At 43.3% G+C, this 18,454-nt stretch overlaps 1 protein-coding gene across 2 annotated transcripts in view; it reads left to right on the top strand.

The window, feature by feature from the left end:
* LOC104691671 (sine oculis binding protein homolog) overlaps window positions 1–18,454 on the top strand; it is a 113,220-nt gene that overhangs the window by 48,766 nt on the left and 46,000 nt on the right. Inside the window, exon 5 of one of the 2 annotated variants that reach the window (XM_010403283.4) lies at window positions 14,805–14,900. The exons of the other annotated variant lie outside the window; for it this stretch is intronic. Within the exon in view, the coding sequence (XP_010401585.1) occupies window positions 14,805–14,900 (96 nt within the window). The remainder of the gene's footprint in view (window positions 1–14,804; window positions 14,901–18,454) is intronic. 2 annotated transcript variants of the gene reach the window in all.

The raw sequence follows: 18,454 nt of genomic DNA, 5'->3' as shown, positions 1-18,454 counted from the left end.
TTGCACATTTATTGAAACTCTAGCTTTTTACATTGAGAGAAACAGTGGATAGTTAATGGATAGCTACTAGCTACTTTTGTTTTGGTAACAAAAATATGGGAAGGTTTTTTTGGTATCATAAAAATATAGCATACTACATAGACTACTATCACATCCCTTGTCTCTTTTTTTTTTAAATTTAAGTGGGTAAGTCCTTGTTTTTGAATATCTTATGTAGGAACTGTTCCAAAGCTCTGATTGCCTTTCATTTATACTATTTCCTTTAGTGCAGACCATGGCCAGGTTTTAAGGAGCAGTCTGCCATGTATTTAAAATAACTTTTGAAAAAGAAAGTTTACCCAGTGTGGAGATGCAATTAAAGTCAATTGTTGAAAATGAACTAACATCAGCAGCAATTAGAGTTTGGGGCAAGAGCTTGTTATTTTTCTCTTCCCTTGCTTCTCCTTTATTTTAGTATAATTGATAGGAGAGGTGACAAAATGTCTAACTGGGCCTTAAATTGCTCTTTCTTGTCTGTCTTCCTCTAAAAGTGTGACAGTCGTGTCCCCCTTCCCCTTTGCCATGGAGTAGCCAGGCAGGAAGAAGGCAGTGGACAGAGTGCAATGTAAAAGCCATGCAACTGTGGTCCCACGAGACGAGGCAGACAGGCTAAAACTGGCTGGGGGTTGTATTTCATCCCCTGCAGGGCCAGTGCCCTGCTGCAGGACTCCTGCAATGCCTTTTGGGCAGCCCCAGGAGAGAGTTTGGAGGTGCCATCATGACTGTACTAGAGGAAGGAAGTCTCCTCTCAGCTGAGAGGTGAAGTAGCAGCTAGATGAAAGCTTCCTTATGGGATGACTTTCTCCCTCAGCTCCTGTTGACAGGAGGGTTAAGCTCCCCTTTTCCCTTGGAATCAGGTGGAGTCCTGCTTGAGAAAAATAAGTTTCTGGGAGGAGCAGAAAAGGGTGTGATTCCCCTGGATGAGTGCTTGTGGGATACTCTCCACAACCTGTATCTGTCAAGGAAGCTGCTGAAGCCAGAAGCCCACCTTGAGAGTCAATGTCACCTCAGGCAGTAGAGAGGCTGCACAGGAGGGATTTTTTTCTACAGCTGGGGAGCCCTCACAGCATCCATGGGAGGCAACACAGGTCAGCCCTGACAGGTCCAGCACTCAGCTGCATAAGAAATTCATTCCTATGGATTGGGAAGCAAATGTGATGTTTTCAGTCATGGCTTTCTTATCAGGGCACTTCCTCTGCATCCTAAAAATGCCATCTCACCTGCATTTCCCTTCTCTGTTTTTTTTTACTCACCACACTTCCTCTGCCTACACATACATGCACATATGGAGTCTGTCAGTAGGTAGGGAGGGAGATGTACTATGATCTCACCTAACTCAGCACTTCACAGAGATATATGTGAAAAAAATCCAGGAACTGTGGACACACAGGCCAAACTAACTTATCAAACCTCTTACACACCCGTTCCCACTGCCCTCAGGGCAGGTCTGTACCTCTGGAAGGACTGGTAGCCCATTGCTCCTCAGATTCTCCTCAAGAGGGTGATACTGGCTGCTGCTGGACACAAACCTGAGCTAAGGTACCTTAGATCTGACCCAGAGTGGCCATTCTTAAGGACCCCCCCAAGTGCTGTCAGTGCCTGGCCTTCAGACAGTTGGGATACTGCAGATAGTTATGCACGTGGTTCAGATTTAGATACAGAGTCCCTGTTTCAAGGTTGTGGTAAAAAGAAGTCTACCAGACATCTGCTTCAACCAGCGCAGGAGAATTTCCTACCATGTGTTTCCACTACCTTCAGTCCAATTTGCAGGGGGAGTAGGGAATGCAGGACTGATACCAGCTTGAAGGCTGCTGTGCAAGGCGAGGAAGAGAGGCACAATTGCTTTTTGGCTCTTGCCCACCCCCTCCTTGAATCCCTTCCTAGTGCAAGCTGCCTGCAAGCTCAGTGGGGCACCGGGGGGATGATTTGCCTGTTTGCTTCAGTCACTAGCTGGAAGCCATGCACTGGGATTGGGAATCATTGTCCTACAACAAACCAGCAATGCTATTTGTGACCCGTGGCAGTGAAAGTCCAAAACATGAAGCTAGGGCTGACACTCCCTCTCTAACTTGAGCCACTGTGCTTTTCATCACGATGCCAGGAGTTGTCAGCTGTAACTCCGGCTTTTTTTGGCTTGTGTCACAACCTAATAAGTTATAGGCCAGCTTCTCCTGTCGATGTTTTTGCTGCACAGAAGGCTTCACATTTTGTAAGCTTTTACAGCACAGCTGTGCTCAGAGATAAAACAGAATGTGTATACAGTACAGTATGCATTCAACTGATGCACTAGATTCTTCCCACCATATGTATGGAGTGGTGTGCATTTCACTCCGATACCTCACTGCCAAAACTGCCAGAAGCAAATAAACAAATGGCGGAAGAGAGACACCATATGAGGCAGTGCCAGGCACATGACCTAGACTTCCAGAAAGAGACCCAGGCTGCTTTTAAAGGATTATAGTGGACCAATTTTTTTAAGGCTCACCTCCTGCCGTGTGGAATGTTCTGCCAGTGTATGCTGTGAAGTGTGCCGGTTGTTAAAGAGCACTCATAGATTTCCCCTTCCTGCTAAGCAGCTGATGTTGCTGCTTCTTGTGCTCAATACTCATTTCACCTTTCTTCGATGCCAGTGATTCCCCATCAAGTTTCTAAACTGAGGGAGAGGAACAATGGAGATGTGTGAAACAGTCTAATTCTGGAGGGAATGCTACTCTAAAAAGACAGAACACATGTAATTAGGATAATGAGATTAATAATACTAGTAACAATTTAACGATTAATATATAAACAATGGAAGTGAGACAAATGGTTGTTCCATCTCGTTCCCCACAAAAAAAGTCACTAAGTTGCATTTCACAGCATCGATGGTGAAGATGCCTGTAATAAACTGACACGAACATTAATTACATAGTTAGATGCAATTAATTGAAATGGTAATTCTGTTCCTGGAACTCACACTCTGCATATGAAAAGATGATTCCTCGGCTTCTTTTCTCTCTGACCAGCCTGTTGCTAATGAAAAGATGATGGCTACCACCACAGTCCTCCTCCTGCTAGTAGTACTGGGAAACACAGATGGATTTTCCTGTCTACTGGCCTCAATCTTATGTTAGGCTGAACATCTGTCACTACCCCAGTGGTTATCTTGTTAGCTCTGGCCTTTGCCTAAGCTTAACTTCACTCATGATTGTGTGAGGGGCAAGTAGGTGCTTTCTTCACTTTAGAGTACCTTTAGGCACAGATGGAAAAAGTGCACAAAGAACAACAGAAGTTGAGACCATTCCTGTGCTTTAGAAAGCTGATGCAAAGTGGTCTGGATGCAGGCAAGAGAATGGGGCCTTGAATTTTAGTGGAATAAGTCAGGGAATAGAAAGTTACATGAAGTTTTTCAGGTAGCAGCAATATTTAGTAGAGTAAGAATGTGCTTAAAGTGTTTATTTAGAGCTGGTTCTTTGCTTGATGCGTGTGTACTTTCATGTAGTGGTAGTAATTAGAGCACCAGTTTCCTCCAAGCCTTGCTGCCTCCTACTGCAATATACTCTGTGACCAAGACAGAGACCTCTGTATCTCAGTCAAACAATGGGGAATTTGTGGAGCTGTGCACAGTGGATAATAGACCAAAGGCCACCTTTCTGCAGGTTTCTCCAAACTCTTCTTAGACAGGAACATCCTTTCAATTGAGCCTTAAACTGAGATAGATTAGTCCCTGTGCTGGAGACAGGAGAGGCAAGCATTCGATGTACAGCCCAGGAGCGGAGAAACATCAGGAGTACTTTGGTCTCTGAATATTGCAAAGCTCACCAGGCTGCCTTAAGTCCAGCCCTCGAATGCAGGACCCAGGGGCACTCACGGTGCCGGGGTGTGATTTTGGCAGCTCCCAGCTCTGCAGCTGTGGTACCAGTTTTGTGGAGGAGTCCTATCCACATCTTTTTTCTTCCCTGTTGAAGCAATAGCTCTGTTTTTGAGGAAAATGAGACAGACCTGTGGCAGCAGACCTATTGTACAAGCCAACAGCTGGATTTCAGCAGGCCCAGCAACACAATGGGTGACACATTTGAGGTGACGCTGAATAGTCCACAGAACAGTGAAGAAGGTCAGGGCTGTAAGCAAGGTTATTGGCTAAGTATTTGCAGTATATATTGGCAAGTAGGAGCTATCTAAGGGGCAAACACATAAGAGTCTGGAATAAACACATGGAAGTTTTAAAAAGCTGACAGTGCCACCATGAAATGGTAGAGGTGGCATGTAAATACTCATACATATGCCTGAGGAGACATCTAGTGCTAACTGGGAGTTTGCAGAGTCTGGTGAAGCTCTAAGGGATGCTTTTCAAGACAGGAGCTGAGAGTGAGAAGTTGAAAAGAGAATCATAGAATCATTAAGGTTGGAAAAGACCTTTAATATCATCAGTCCAACAGTCAAAATCGGTCATCAAGTCCAGCCATCAAAATCAGGATTACAGGATTACATGGCAAAACATGCAGACTTCTACTGTGTGGTGAGGGGCCAGGTGAGTCAGGGGCAGAGCCACCTGCCTGAATGCAGAAGACAGAAAAATGTGTTTCTTTCTGTTCCTTTTTCAAGTGGAAGCGTCCTCATTTTTTACGTCTATATTTAAGAGTTAAAGTAGTATAATCTTTTTTTTCTGTAATAGCAATGCACAGAGTTGAAAAAAAGATGTATTCTGATAAACCTTGAGGCCTGGAGTAAACTGCTGGGAACAGTTAGAAGTGGATTACTTTAGATTCAGAAACCTGGCCAAAGATCTACTCACAACCACTCCCCGTGGAAGACTGCAGTGAAGGGAGCTGGGAAGACAGAGGTGTTTTTCAGCACATTCCATCTTATTGTGACAGAAAGGAGAACTCAGAATGGGACTTCTCAAATCCCAAGGCAAGTTGGGAAGATAAATTATGGTCGGTTCCCTTCCATTGCCTGAAAAGATCTGTGCGCTCTGAGCTTTCTTATGAGTTTGAACAGACAGTTTCCTGGTTTTAGACATGATGTATGTTCTTGGAATCCCTCCCAATGACAGAGGGTTGCAGTGGGCAGTAGAGAACACAGGCATGCCACTGTAATTTAGGAATAACTTTCTGCCAGTGTTGGGAGCAAGCTCAGAAGTGTTTGGGTTAGGTCCCATTTGTCAGTGAGAGTGTGGCACTCCACACGGTCATGAGTTCTTATTTAAAATGGAGTGGAAATCCTGAAAAAGGAGGGGTTCCTCATTTGGACTGTACCAGCCTAGCGCTCTGTGAAACGTCTTTGAAAGCAAAACTTTGAATTAAAGCCTCAAAAAGAGGTGTTGGGAGATGAGGAGGAAGTATTGTACCTGGTGTTAGACCCAAAGGCAGTGGCAATGTTGCGACCTCAGTCCCTGACCTCTAGCTGGGCTGCTGGGAGTTAAAATGAATTGTCCTCACCACCAGGCAGGTTTTGCTTCTCTGCTTGTATGTGCCACTATCCCACCTTTTATTGCAGCCATTCATCATTGGCAGAAAGACTGGGAGATGATATTAAGGTTGTGGAATATGTCATTTGTATCAAAGCTTCCCTTTCTTCCTTTTCACCCTCTCCTTGCCCATTCTCCTGCCTACATTCAGTTCCTGTTGGGTTTTGCCCCCCTCTTCAGACCAGTGGTCCCTTGGCCCAGCTCATAAATGATTGCTTTAATAATATTACAGCCCCTCCATTTTCATGTGTGAATGACCCACGTGACATGTGGCTTGTAACCAGATCAGGAAGAGATTTCTATTTTCACCCTTTAAAAGGCCACAGAAAATAGAGAGAATAGGATCATGCCTGTATTGCAGTGACCCCAGACAAGCATTTATGGCTGTACAGTAGCTTGCAGACACAGCCCATTTGAGGGGAAGCTTTACCAGCCAGATCTGGCCATTGTTTTTCCTTCTCTACATTTATTCAAAGCACAGAAGCGTTTCTGTATCACGAAGATGGGAATTGAAGAAAAAGAGTGCATGTAGAATTTGCCAGCTGTTTAAGTCTTATTGTTACCTTCTGTATCGATCAAATCCGTTGCCTCTTAATTGGATATTGACTGTTGTGAGGCAAATAAGGCAAGCTGTCAGAGGGGGGAGGGATGGGGCACAAGGTTTATCTTAATGGTATGTTGATCATGACTAGTCTATAAAAGCCAGTAGGAGAGGAGTTCATTAAACCAGCCTGCAATTGCTTTAAAAAAATATGCTCTGAGTCAAGATGATTAATCATATATGTGACACTGCAATCAGAGAAAATCCGCATTGTTGCTCTGGTATTAACAATGCAAAAGCTTGAAATACGCAAATGCATTGAAACAAATTCGCTAGGGACAGTGATTTATTTGGTCTGTGAGCCTTAGCTAAACCTTACCAACATCTGATGGGGTTTTTTTCTGGTGTTTGTTTTGGGATTTTTTTTCCTTTTTTTTTTTTCCTCCTTGGTGTTGTGATTTGTCTCCCTGCTTCTCTGGCAGGCTCATTGGAAATGTGTGCTTGCCCTGTGCCCAAATCTGTCACCTGGACAGGGGAACCCTTGTAGAAATGGCAGCGGTGACAAGGGATACTTGAGCTACCTGACAGTGAAACACGCAGAATACTTTGGAAATTGATTTTATCTCATAAACGATAATAATCAGGGAATGTGAAGAGAGAGGGAATGCTTATTGACTATGCTGGTGCGAGCTACCCGTTACAAAAATGGAAGCTACTGGCAAGTCTGTAGTATATTTTCATTTCTTTCCTGGCCATATTTTAGGCCGTGTATTGAATATGTTGCAATAACTGTCAGGCATGGTCCATTAGTGTCTCTGGATCCGGCCTGTCGTGAATCAGGAGGGAGATTAGCAGGATAGGCTCACGTTTATGAAGATCCCACGCAGCTGTGACTTGCTGAAAAAATGTTCAAAGGGGCAATAAACAAAGTTTATTTCAAATTACTTCAATGTTATGTGTTTGTTATTATATTTATTCTTTGACAATTTGGAAGTGGTTATAAAAAATTTATTATATGGTTAAAGGTTTGTGCAGTTTGAAAAATTAGCTTTTGAGGCAGCCACCTGAACACTTCTCATACATCACCATGCCATGAGCTGTCAGGGAAAGGGTAGCGCAGTCCTGCGGAAGGTGGGAAAGCTGCAGAAACTGCCCGGGTATTGGCCGATAGAGGAAGGAAAAGTCTGTAAGCCTGGAATGCAGTGGGAATATGAGGTTTAATGCAGAGTTTTCACTTGAGACCATTAGGCAGTTCCCTGCTTGAGCAACTGGATCAAGGCTGTACCACCTCGGCTTGCTTGTGGGCCTGAGTCATTTAACATTTCAAACTTTCTACTCCTCTTCCTACAAAAATCAGAAAAGCGATCCAGGGCAGTAGACACTGCTATTTTTGCTTCAGTTGCTCTTTCTGGATGTACTGGGAGGCTGAAAATGATCACCAGTTTTTTCTAGGTATTTTATGACTGTGGTAGAAAGGGCCAAAAATGTAGAGCATTGCAAACTGTATTAAAAGAAAATCCTGATTTTTCCTAGAAGGATGAGAAGTCCAGCAGGAAGTCAGGGTTCTTCTACAAAGTATATGAAGCAAAACTGGGGGAAGGGGAGGAAAATGTTTATAGAATCCAGAAAGGTGAATCCATTTTTTGGTGTAAGTTTTAAATGAAGTAGGATGGAAGTTATTACTTTAGCAGGCACTAGAGTAGTACTGTTATTAGTATTTCCTTTTGATCCACTTATAATATTCCTTACATTATAATGGAGTTTGCAGCTTGCATTTTAAACATACACTGTGGAGAATTTTATACCATGAAATCCTGAGTGAAAAATTTAATACATAAAGCTGGACCATTCAGAACCATAGCCTGTGGAAGACAAACATTAAAAAAAAAATTAAAAAAAAGAAAAGATCCTTAAATAACTGTTTTTCAGATTTGCAGGCAGATTTGTTTGGATTTTTTAATGTGCTTCAGTTATGCAAGAAAATGAACGTGACAGTCCTCAGTTGCTTTGACAAGGATAATTTCAGAAACACTGCCCTATCATTCCACAGCTTGGCACCTTCTCCTTCTTTGTTGTAATGCATTTTTTCTGGGTCGGCTTTTCTCAGCAAAACTGCCTGTTTGTCAGGAGATTTTACATGTGTTCAGAAAGGGATGGTGAGGTGGTGTGGGCTGGGTTTGGTTAGAATAGCAGGTTTGACCTGGTGACTATTTATTTTTGAAGTCAGGGAGTATTTCATCTGTCAGCACAGTGGAGAAGTTTGCAGGATATTCAGAATTATGTATTTTCTCAGGGCTTAATCACACTGGCCAGATTGCTGGCTCCTGAAGTCACTTCCACACCAAACCTTCTCCTAAACATGTGGACTAGAGATGTGTTTCTAATCCAGTCTGCCACTAGTAGTTTTGCATTCAGATTTTGTATTTGCCTTTGAAATGGCAACTGAAGTTTGAACAAAGGTTAGAGTTTGGGTCTAGATTCATCACTGTCTGTACTGGACATGTCACAGTGAGGCAAGAGCAGCTGTGAGCACGAGCTGTGACAATGATAGGGACCCTTGTCTTGCTGAGGATGCCTGCAGGGGATTGCACCTCAGGCTCTGCAACTCCTTAGGGACTGCATCTCTGCAGGGATATCTTTGCTCCTTCTTGGGGACCATGTAACTTCACTCTGGGAAAGGGACTCCACAGTTGTGTAGTATGTACTCTAATGTGTAGGAGCCAGGAGCAGCTGAGTGCTAGGGGGAGACTTCAAGGAAGTCTGTGGAGAGATCCCAGGCAACAAAACGGCAACAAAACCTGTCTCCTGCAGTAGGCCCTCTTCTCAGGACCTGGGAAGAGCTGCACGTGCAGTCCCAAGGTTTGGCTTGTCACGGTGATGCCTTTCGGCTGGCTTCTGTCCACTGGTGCCTTCTTCCAGCATAAACAAGGTCTCGGTTCCTAACTTAAGTACTGGGTGGAGATGTGCACGTGTGTGTTGGTACATGTGTTCATGTGGCGTGTTTGGGGAGAGAAGAGGAGGCAACAAGTCAGCAAAAGCCCTTCTGGTTTTTCTTTGCATACTTAATAAAGAAGTTACAAGAGAGCATATTCCGAATTTCTTTTTAACTTTGTAGATCACCTCCAGTAGACAGATTGTCTCGCGGACCACTTCCCCTCCCCTTGGCGATCAAATAACATTCCTGTGGTGACTACAGCAGTTGCTTACATGGAAAAATAATGTTAGGAAAGTATTTAATGTATTTTTAGCTGTCTTTAAATGCATTTTAGCAGCTGGAAACAAGGGGAGTTAGTAGCATGTGACCTGCAAGCTCTCCGTAGACCACCACCAAGTGTGCAGAGAGCCACTGCTGGTAAAGAGACCCCAGGCTGGAAAATGTTGGGTAGGGTGGTTACCTCTAACCTGTACTGGTCACAGGAGGTCAGGCAAAAGGGATAACCTCAATTTTTGTGGGATGTAAATGATAACAGCTTGATAAACAACCAGTGTGGTTTTTGGTCCTTCCGTTTCACTGATCTGAGTCTTGGGAGATTTTATGCAACCTGGTTTTGACATGTTTTCAAAATACCTGGGACTTTTTCAAAAAGCTTGAGAAGATTTTAGAGGTTTGGAGTGGTAAAATACTACAACTGTGGAGATTAGTGAATAGAGTGCAGCTGAGAGAGGCAACAAGCAAATAAATACCGCTTATTCCATCACTCTGTGATTCAGGAAAATCCTGAAATCCTTGTGAAGAGCAAACCTCTCATCAAACATTAGTGGGAGCTTTTCCTGAGGGAAGACTTTCTCTGAGCTGAGGGCTGGCTCATTCCTGTAACTGAGTGGTTGCTGAACCAGGGAACATCCTCTCTGGACCGTCTTCCCTGGCCCTGTTCCATTCCCAGCACAGCACCACCACCCAGGACCCTGATGTTGGGCTCCCCCACCACGACAGCAAGTATGTTCATATTTCTGGGAAAAATATACCCAGCAGGTGGAAGTTTAGTACTATTTTTACTATTGCTGGTGCAGTGAATGTAGCGAGCATGATAATTGATTATCTGGGACAACAGAAATGAACAGGAACTAGAATTTCAAGGATTAGGGTCTCCCTGAGGATTTCCTTCGAGTTTCAGTGAAAGGAAAGATAACCTTTGTGGTGGAAAACGGAAGCACAGCTTTCAGTTCCCATCTGCAGCCAGCCTCTGGAGACAATAGTATTAAGGGTGATGTGAACTTCCTCTGTTCATCACCACGGGACAGGAGCCTCCATGCAGTCATCTGCACTTCTATAGCAACGCTATTCAGCTCCTTGCAGCTTCTTTTCTGTCCTACTAGAGACATCCAACTAATGCCTGCCGCCTTCAACATATCTGGGGGTAACATTCCCGTGTTTCATCTGTTTCAAAGGACATTTATGGAAATTAGGCGGCAATTTTATCCCTAGTAAGCAGACTAATATTCTGTCACTCTGCCTTACTCAAGTGACTGTTGCTCTTAATGTTAGGTGGTTTTGGTTAAGTGGCATTAAAGTTTTGTGGACTAAGCAGTAGGATTTCATTGCAAATGCATTGTCCCATTTTAGTGGAAGCTTTGAATGAGCAAGTTCCATCTTAATAAATTATTTGGTTCGACCTGCCTTGTGACTTATACTATCATAAGATCCTGCCCTTAATATTAAAATGTAAGCACAGATTTCCTCTTCCAAGGCTAAAGCTGCATAAAAAGACTTACACTGAAGCTAAGAAATCCTCTGTCTGGATCAAGATAATTTTCTTCTGAGAATAAGGAGAAACAAATATCCACGCTCCTTGGAGAGGATGAAATTCTGCTGTAGATTGTTCTTCCTCCGTTGTGTTAAAAAAAGGAATCTTGACTGAATATATAGTCTGTTTCCAAACTATTGGCATCTTTCACAAATATAGGCTGGCTGGCTTACGAGCAAATAGCACAGTTTCTGTAGCCAAAGATAGTTGTCATCATGCACTTATTAATGAGCAGACATATCTCTGAACATCAAAAGCTGTGCTATTTTCAGAGAGGTCCTTTCAGATCCTGTTTTCTGGTTTGTTTTTTTTTCTAATTTTTTTTTTCCTTAGCCTCCTGCCATTTTCTTTCAAAGCTCAGCAGTAGAAAGCAGAGAAAAAAGGGACCTAGGACAGGAGATGCTCTCATCTGTCCAGCTTCCCCACATCAGGAGCTACTCCATGTATGTCATTCCTGGCAGATGTTTGCCTCATCTGCTCTTAAAAATGTCCAGTGATGGGGCTTTGACAGTCTCCTTAGGCAATCTGCTCCAGTGCTTTGCTGTACCTGTCATTAAGAAGGGCTTCCTGATATCTAACCTGCAATTAAAGGCCATGATTTCCCACACAACCCATCATCAGGCTGACCTTACAGCCAGACCACCTCCACCAAGTCAACTGCCATTTCCTCACTAGATCCTCTTTGCCAACACTGCTCCTTGGGCAATGTGCTCTATGCTGGCAGTAGCAGTAAGGTGATGTGTGTGTGTGTATGTGCCACTGGTCTTGTCAAGTGTCCAGCCCGGTGTCCCCAGGGGCTGGCGATGGGCAGGTTTCCCTCTCGGATCCCATGCAGCTGACGGGAAGGCGGCTGTCTGCCAGTAGAGGGTATTGAATTAGGAGATTCAGTTAATCCCAGGAGAGGCACTGCCACAGTGAAGTTGCAGCAGTTTTGCACTGATAAAACTAGCAGTGCTAACCATGGTTCCAGGCCTCAGAACACGAGCTGATGCCTTTTTTGTCCTGGAACAAAAAGTGCTGTGAGAGTAGTCATATTGTCCCATATATTACATACATGCAATCAATCACATCTAGCAGTTCGGACATACATTTTTTGATGAGAGCATTCCAATAATGATTTTAGCAGTATTAAAGCTTTTTTTAAAAAAATCAGAGTGATCACAGATTTGGCTTGCGTTTTTTTGCCGTTGTTTTCTTTTCAACAATAGCCTCCCATGGCAGCCAGGCCTGATGGCAAAGCTGTAGATGCCGGCTTGCTGCGAGTGAGCTTGAGATGCTGGGGAACCAAGGCAGTCACTGGTGTGCAGCAGTGGTTGAGAGTGGGTCAGTGTAGGCACAGCTATATCACAATATTACCATTGCAAGATAAATTCTGATCCACTTTTTTAATGTGCTTAGAACAGGGATGAACATTTTAAGAGTGTTTCCTTCTGCAAATTATTTACAACTGGAGTATGGTAGTAATGAATTAATGTTAAGATACTGGAGAGTTAGTCCTGGTCAGAGTAGGTGTTTTTCACAATGGAAACCAGCTAGCTAAATTAGGTATATTTCTGCTGCCTGAGCAAATTATGGCAGTATGTAGCTAAACAGGTTTTGATACTAGAAATTTCAGTGACATCCAAAATTAAATAAAGCAAAGTTTGGATCAGTAGGATCAGTGGCATGTTGCCACGAGCAGGGGTGAATAACCTTTGTGTAACTGGTAGTTTTGGTAAGCGGGTCAAGGTCAGTGGGGTTTGCCTCTATATTTTGACAGATGCACTGCAAACACCCTGATATCCATTTGTTTTACAAGGTGTGTGTGTGCAGCAAGATAACGCTCCAGAGGGTCACTGGCAGGTTACAGTGTGCCAGCCGTCACATGCACAATGTATTGCGTGGTGCCAAGATAAAATTTCAGGGATCTGGGGGCACCAACAGCGATTCAGAGCCCCACACAACACCTGTGCCCCACCAATATCTCCCTAGCTGTCCATCACTGAGCATCCCATTGGCATCTGTTTTCCTGAGCTGACAGGTCTGTTTCTATTTGTGCAAGGCATTTTTAAGGCATTCATCCCCCAGTTGTCATCTAGATGACCTGGAAGAGCTTCAGTGAGTTGCCCATATTCCTTCATGGAGGAGAGGAAAGGACAAAGTTTGTTTTCAGAATGAGAATTTGGGTAGGGAGAGTAAGGGGGGGGGGAGGTTCAGAAAATACAGATTTGAACTTTGTATTCCATGTAGCATGGAGGTAGACAAATTGTGTCAGAGAGGTTTCAGTTTCAAACTAATAATAAGAATGCATTTAAACCTTTGTCAATATAAGAGTGATTTCAGATGCTCAGGAATCCTCTTTCTTGTGGTTTTAAAGAAAAATTTTAAACATTTTTTACCCCATAACTATTGAGGGTGTAGAATGAAAATACCTATAAACTGCTAGAAACAGAATAAACTTGTTTCCCACTTCCCAGTTCTTGTAATAATCATCACTTTTAGGTACTTCTCAAAATACACCTTTGGACTAATTTTGCACTGTTAAAAATGGCATTTTCTGTTGGGCAAACTGTGTTCACGCCCCATGGCTGGCAAGCAGAGGCCCGAGTCAGAGCCTGCTGGAGTCAAGGGGCTTTCGTTGAGGTGCAGACCCTTCATGTTTTCCTAAAAATCGACAGTACTGTTAGCCCACGTCTCCCCTTTCCCACCCCGTCTCCTCGGGGAGAGGCAGAAGCCTGTTTGAAGACAAACAAGTCACAGAGCCTGCAAGGTGTAAATATCTTTCATGAATGCCAACGCTGAAAAGCCTGAGTGCTGGGCGTGTGACATGCGACGACAGGCGGTTCACGCTGCGCAAGGGGCGAGCAATATGCCAGTGCTGCCACAGGCGCCGAGGTGTGCCCGGATGGCACCTGGGCATCCCTGGACACCCCCGCCCCAGGAGCACACACGGGGCAGCAGGAGGGATGGGGAGCAGGGTACCTGCTCCTCGCCCCGCTGCCTCTGCCCGCACCCCTCGCCCCCGATCTGGTCACCCCGCCTCTGCCCTCCTCCTCTCCCTGGCTTCTTTGGGCAGGGGCTGATTTAAATAGGTTGGCAGGGAGCCAGGAGCTCATCATTTTAATGCAGTGTAAAATGGAATGTGCATAATTATATGCAAGCCATATGTGAGGGAGACAGCTCAGCTGTGAATTTCGGGAGGCTGTGAGAGGGAGAGAGCGAACAGTCAGGAATCAGATGAGATGGAGCGGAACGGAGTGCAAGTGTCACTCAAATGAACAGTGTAATGAGCGTATTGCTGACACTCCTCCTTTCACCTGCTTCTCCCTTTTGCTTTAACTCAAAAGCAGAAAATGCTCGAGATGAGAAGGGAAAAATACTATATGCGAGCAGGATTGCTAATGGGCTCTGGTAATGTCTCCATTTAAACTTCAGCTTTCTTAATTAACAGCGTAGTTACAAATAACCAGTAACTTTTAATGCATCTTTGTCATTAAATATTTTGACCACATTTGACTGAAGGATCATTGTTCTCACTAGATGATTGCTCCTTTCAAAGCTTCACTTAAAACATGGAGGGGGAATCAATTTATTTGTAATAGTATTACATGTAAATTATGAGTATGAAAACTTTTTTTTTTTGGCCTTACTGTTAAACTGAAAATACAAGTACATTATCTAGGGATCACTTAAGCATGTCAAAAAGTTTAAACAAGTACATATGTAATGTAATCCTGAAAAATGCAATGGAGTAAATTGAAACCCTGAGTTTCTCACAGTTTCCAGCTCAAATATTTCATTTTGGTTTTGTCTTTTGTTGTTTTAATTATTACTCCACAATGAATTTGCATGTTCAATCTAAGCTATGTAAGAAAACAGCATCCCAAGTTCTCGTATCTAAAAGGTGTACTGACTATTTAAAGAAACTTTTTAATAATGTTGTATTTTGGGATTCCCGTCTGTTTTAATGATCTGAGCTGTTATGCTTTTAGCTATTTTTTTCCTTCCATTATTTGTAAGTCCCTAAATAGGCCATTATATTTCCCTTCAGGCTAGAGATGAAGATGGACATGCTGAAAATTTTCCCCAGCAGCACTATGCTAAGGAAACTCCAAGACTTGCCTTCAAGAATAACTGCGAACTACTTGTAAGAATAACATACTTACAACAAGTCTAGATTGTTACTTTAGCACAGTGAAAACCGTTTTTTTTAAAGGCTTTTGTTCATTATGACATACATTACGAAATATGATAGGTTTTTTTACTGTTTTCACGTTCTAATGCTAGTTCTGCTATCCATGAACAGTTTAAGATCTCAAATTGCTTGAAAAATATCTTATATTTGATGTCAGCACGTGAATGGCCTTGTCTTACTACCTTGACTTGCACTGGTAAATCAGGGAGAGCCATGCAGGGAGTGGCTGGTCCTGCACAGAAAGCCCCCCCCCTTCCTCAAAAGTGCCCCAAAACTCACTCTCCCATCCACCTTTTATCTCTGCCTTGTTTTCAGGTGGCAGCACTGCATTTCATTGTGCTAACAGGCAATCCTCCCTTTAGAGCTCGCCTATTCCTCCCCTTCTTAGCTGCATGCAATCCAAAGCATCCTCTCCTCTCCACTCCTCTCCTCTCCATTCCTCTCCTCTGCTGCGGGGAAAGAGCGAAAGCCAGGAAAGCACATACAGGGAGCCTGGAGTGTTTACAAGCCATAAGAGAGATGATATCAGCTGTGAAAGAATCTCTGTTCCAAGGCAGGGTTAATTCGCTGTTCATTTTAGCATTTGCAGCTAGACGAGATTAAAAGCAAGCAGGAATGGCTATTATATTTCTATTAAATGAATCTGTTGGGACCTAATGTTCTTGATTAGCTTGCGAAAACGAGTGCTCCACCATGAGTTTTTCTGTTTGCCTAAAGTAAACAGAGGATGAATTGTAATACATTTAAAAGAGATTCGTGCATGGCTTTAGAAAAGGGAGGTTTAGATACATCGGTAGATCTCTCCCTTGTATTCGCCTTCCTTCTGGTCTGTGCTTAAGTAAACTGTATCATTTGGCTAAATGGAAGTGTTTGTGGAGAGTCAGTACATGGGGTTTTGCTTTGAAACATTTCTTTTTTTCTTGTAACCAGAGAAGAGGCGGGTGGCAGTGGAGAAGCAAGCTGTGTTTTATCTGCGTTAAAGCCCATGCCTGCCCTCCCAGGATGCAAGGCCAAGCACTACTCTTGGTGCCCCAGGTGCAATAGGCAGTGAAAGTTGAGCTGATGAGCTGATAACCCAGTGCTGAAGTTGGCACCCAGGTCCAGTCAGCTGGTCAAAGAAGCCCACACCAGGAGGCAGCAGCCCCGGGGTGGTGGCCAGTCCCTGCTCCCCACACTGGCCAGAGTGCAGAGCATCTTGGCCACACCTGCACTACTGGGCCCACACTCTCCTACCCCACATGTGTCCCCTGTGCTGAGCCAACCCTTGCTTAGGTAAAGACAATGTTTTTTAGAGCCACAGGTGTCACTTAGAAGGTTCAGTTTGTTTCCAGTATAATTCTCCCCAGCCAAAAGCAAGGTGACCCGTGAGATCTGGTCTTGGTTCCCCTTAAACCCTTTGTGAAGTTCCTGGTGGTTTCAGGCATAGCAGTGTTACACCCTAAGGGGAGGAAACTAGACAAACACAAAAAGTGGTTCCCTGGTGTACTCATAGTTCTTGTGCCAAATAAATGAAGCTGTTTCTTCAAGGCCATGCTTAATTACTGTGCTGCTAATCAGGCCTGACGAACCATCACAGCACACCAAGATGCTCCCAAAGTCAGTAGGGCTTCTTGGTGTTGAAGGAATTTAGGAATAGAGACAACATGATATAAATCATACAGTATTTCCATTGAAAATCTGCTTTATATTTAGTGCAAGCCATCAATGAACCAATTAACCCACTTTGTGCTATTAAAATCAGGCATTCTTTTAATGCCCAGTTGCTTATTCCTCTATTAATACGCATTTAAGTTTTTGCTTTATTATATCACCACTGTGTCTGGCAAAAGCTCAAGTCATCAAAGTTAGTCTTTCATGTGCTTTTTTGGACAAGTTTCAATTCTTGTTTAAGGAAGTAATAAAAGCAATTTGTTATAGTTTTATTTTTCCTATTCTATTGGAAACAAAATTGGCAGGGATGTAATCTGTACTCAATTTGTATGTGAAAAAAAAATAGTAGAAAAATAATGAATATGTACCTCTGCTATCTTTAAAGATGTATTTTAGGAACTTTCAGTGAAAATATGATGTTGAGCCTAGGTGTGGGTGGTGGGGGAGCTAGTGTTATTTGTTGAAGATGCTGTGTTTCACAGAGAGGTGGTGTTATTCCTTCTACATTTTACTTTTTGGAAACAATGCTATATTAAAATGTGCTCAAATTTCAAAAGCTAATTTCACCAGAACTGGCCATTAAGAAACCTTCTTTCTCTTAAAGGCTAGTCAGTATTCCTTGGGAGAGGCGGGGAAAAAAAGTGAAAGAAAGGAGTGGGGACAGCAGATCCTCTAAAAAAATACTTTCCCAGTGGTGAAAACTTGCCCAGAATCTAACAGCGCAAGTCAGATGCCAGCTGAGTGAAAAGACAAGGTTTTTTAAGTGAAAGAGAAACTGAAACTTGTTTATACTTTTGAGAATGAGGGAATCCTTGGAGTTTTCTGAGTGCAGTTCAGATAAATAGAGTAATAGTCTGTCAGGTGAAATTGGAGGCTTCAGCACCAAAGTGCTTTCTTTGCTTTAGGGTTTAGCTGCCATTTTCCAGTGAGGTTTGTTTCAGCAAGGGCAGGCTTCTCTGGGAAATGCTCCTGCTGGGAGAGAGCTGCCAGGCAGGATCCAGGGCTGGGTTGCTGCTGCTGGGTCTGCATGCCAGGGCTCTCCCGCAGGAGCCAGACTACACTGGCTGAATCTTAACATCCCAGGTCACAGGCACACACAGCAAGCTTTAACTCTTCAATACTTGGAGAGATTTTAAAGCATGGTAACATAGAGTATTGCAAAAGTAACGTGGAGTATTACAAATTTTATGCTTTCTTCATTGCTTACACACCACAAGAGGAGATAATTTGATGAGGTACAACAGCTTTTCTGTTTGTTTTAGGCTTTTTTGAATGTGAGCGAGTTTGACAGGAAATAGAAGGAAGAAAGGTATCATTTAGGCAGAAGAAAACCCTGAAGTGTATTCAGTAGTTCTGCTCATTAGGAAAAGCAGTGACAATTAAATATTTTGGTTAGTATAGAAAGCCATTTTGCAGTTATGGGATTAGAATAGGGTACTCATTTCCCAAGCTAATTCCATATATGTTGTGTCCTGGCATTTGTTGTAGGGCACTAAATCCAGAGGGGTTAAAATGCTCTAATCAATGAGCACATCAGATTTTCCTTGTCGACTTTACAGCATTTTTGAGAATCATGTTGTCTAAAGTTAAGCTATCCATGATAAATATCGGGAACTACATAAAAGAAATCTATTTTTAAAGAGCCAGGTCAGCATGCTGTCTTGGCCAGCCATCCATTCTTCTCCCATAGGCACTGCCTCAGGATTTTAATTTCTTATTCCGTGAGTGGCTGGAAGCTTTTCTTTCAGGCACATCTCTTTGTTTCCAGAAGGAAAAGGCAGAATTTAGTCCCCACTGTAAGCTGATTGTCAAGGAACAGTACAGTCCAGCTAACAGTGGATGTGGGGAGAAAGATG

The sequence above is a fragment of the Corvus cornix genome, chromosome 3 (assembly GCF_000738735.6).
Source record: "Corvus cornix cornix isolate S_Up_H32 chromosome 3, ASM73873v5, whole genome shotgun sequence".
Classification (NCBI taxonomy): domain Eukaryota; kingdom Metazoa; phylum Chordata; class Aves; order Passeriformes; family Corvidae; genus Corvus; species Corvus cornix.
This window is presented reverse-complemented; position numbering and strand designations above follow the sequence as displayed.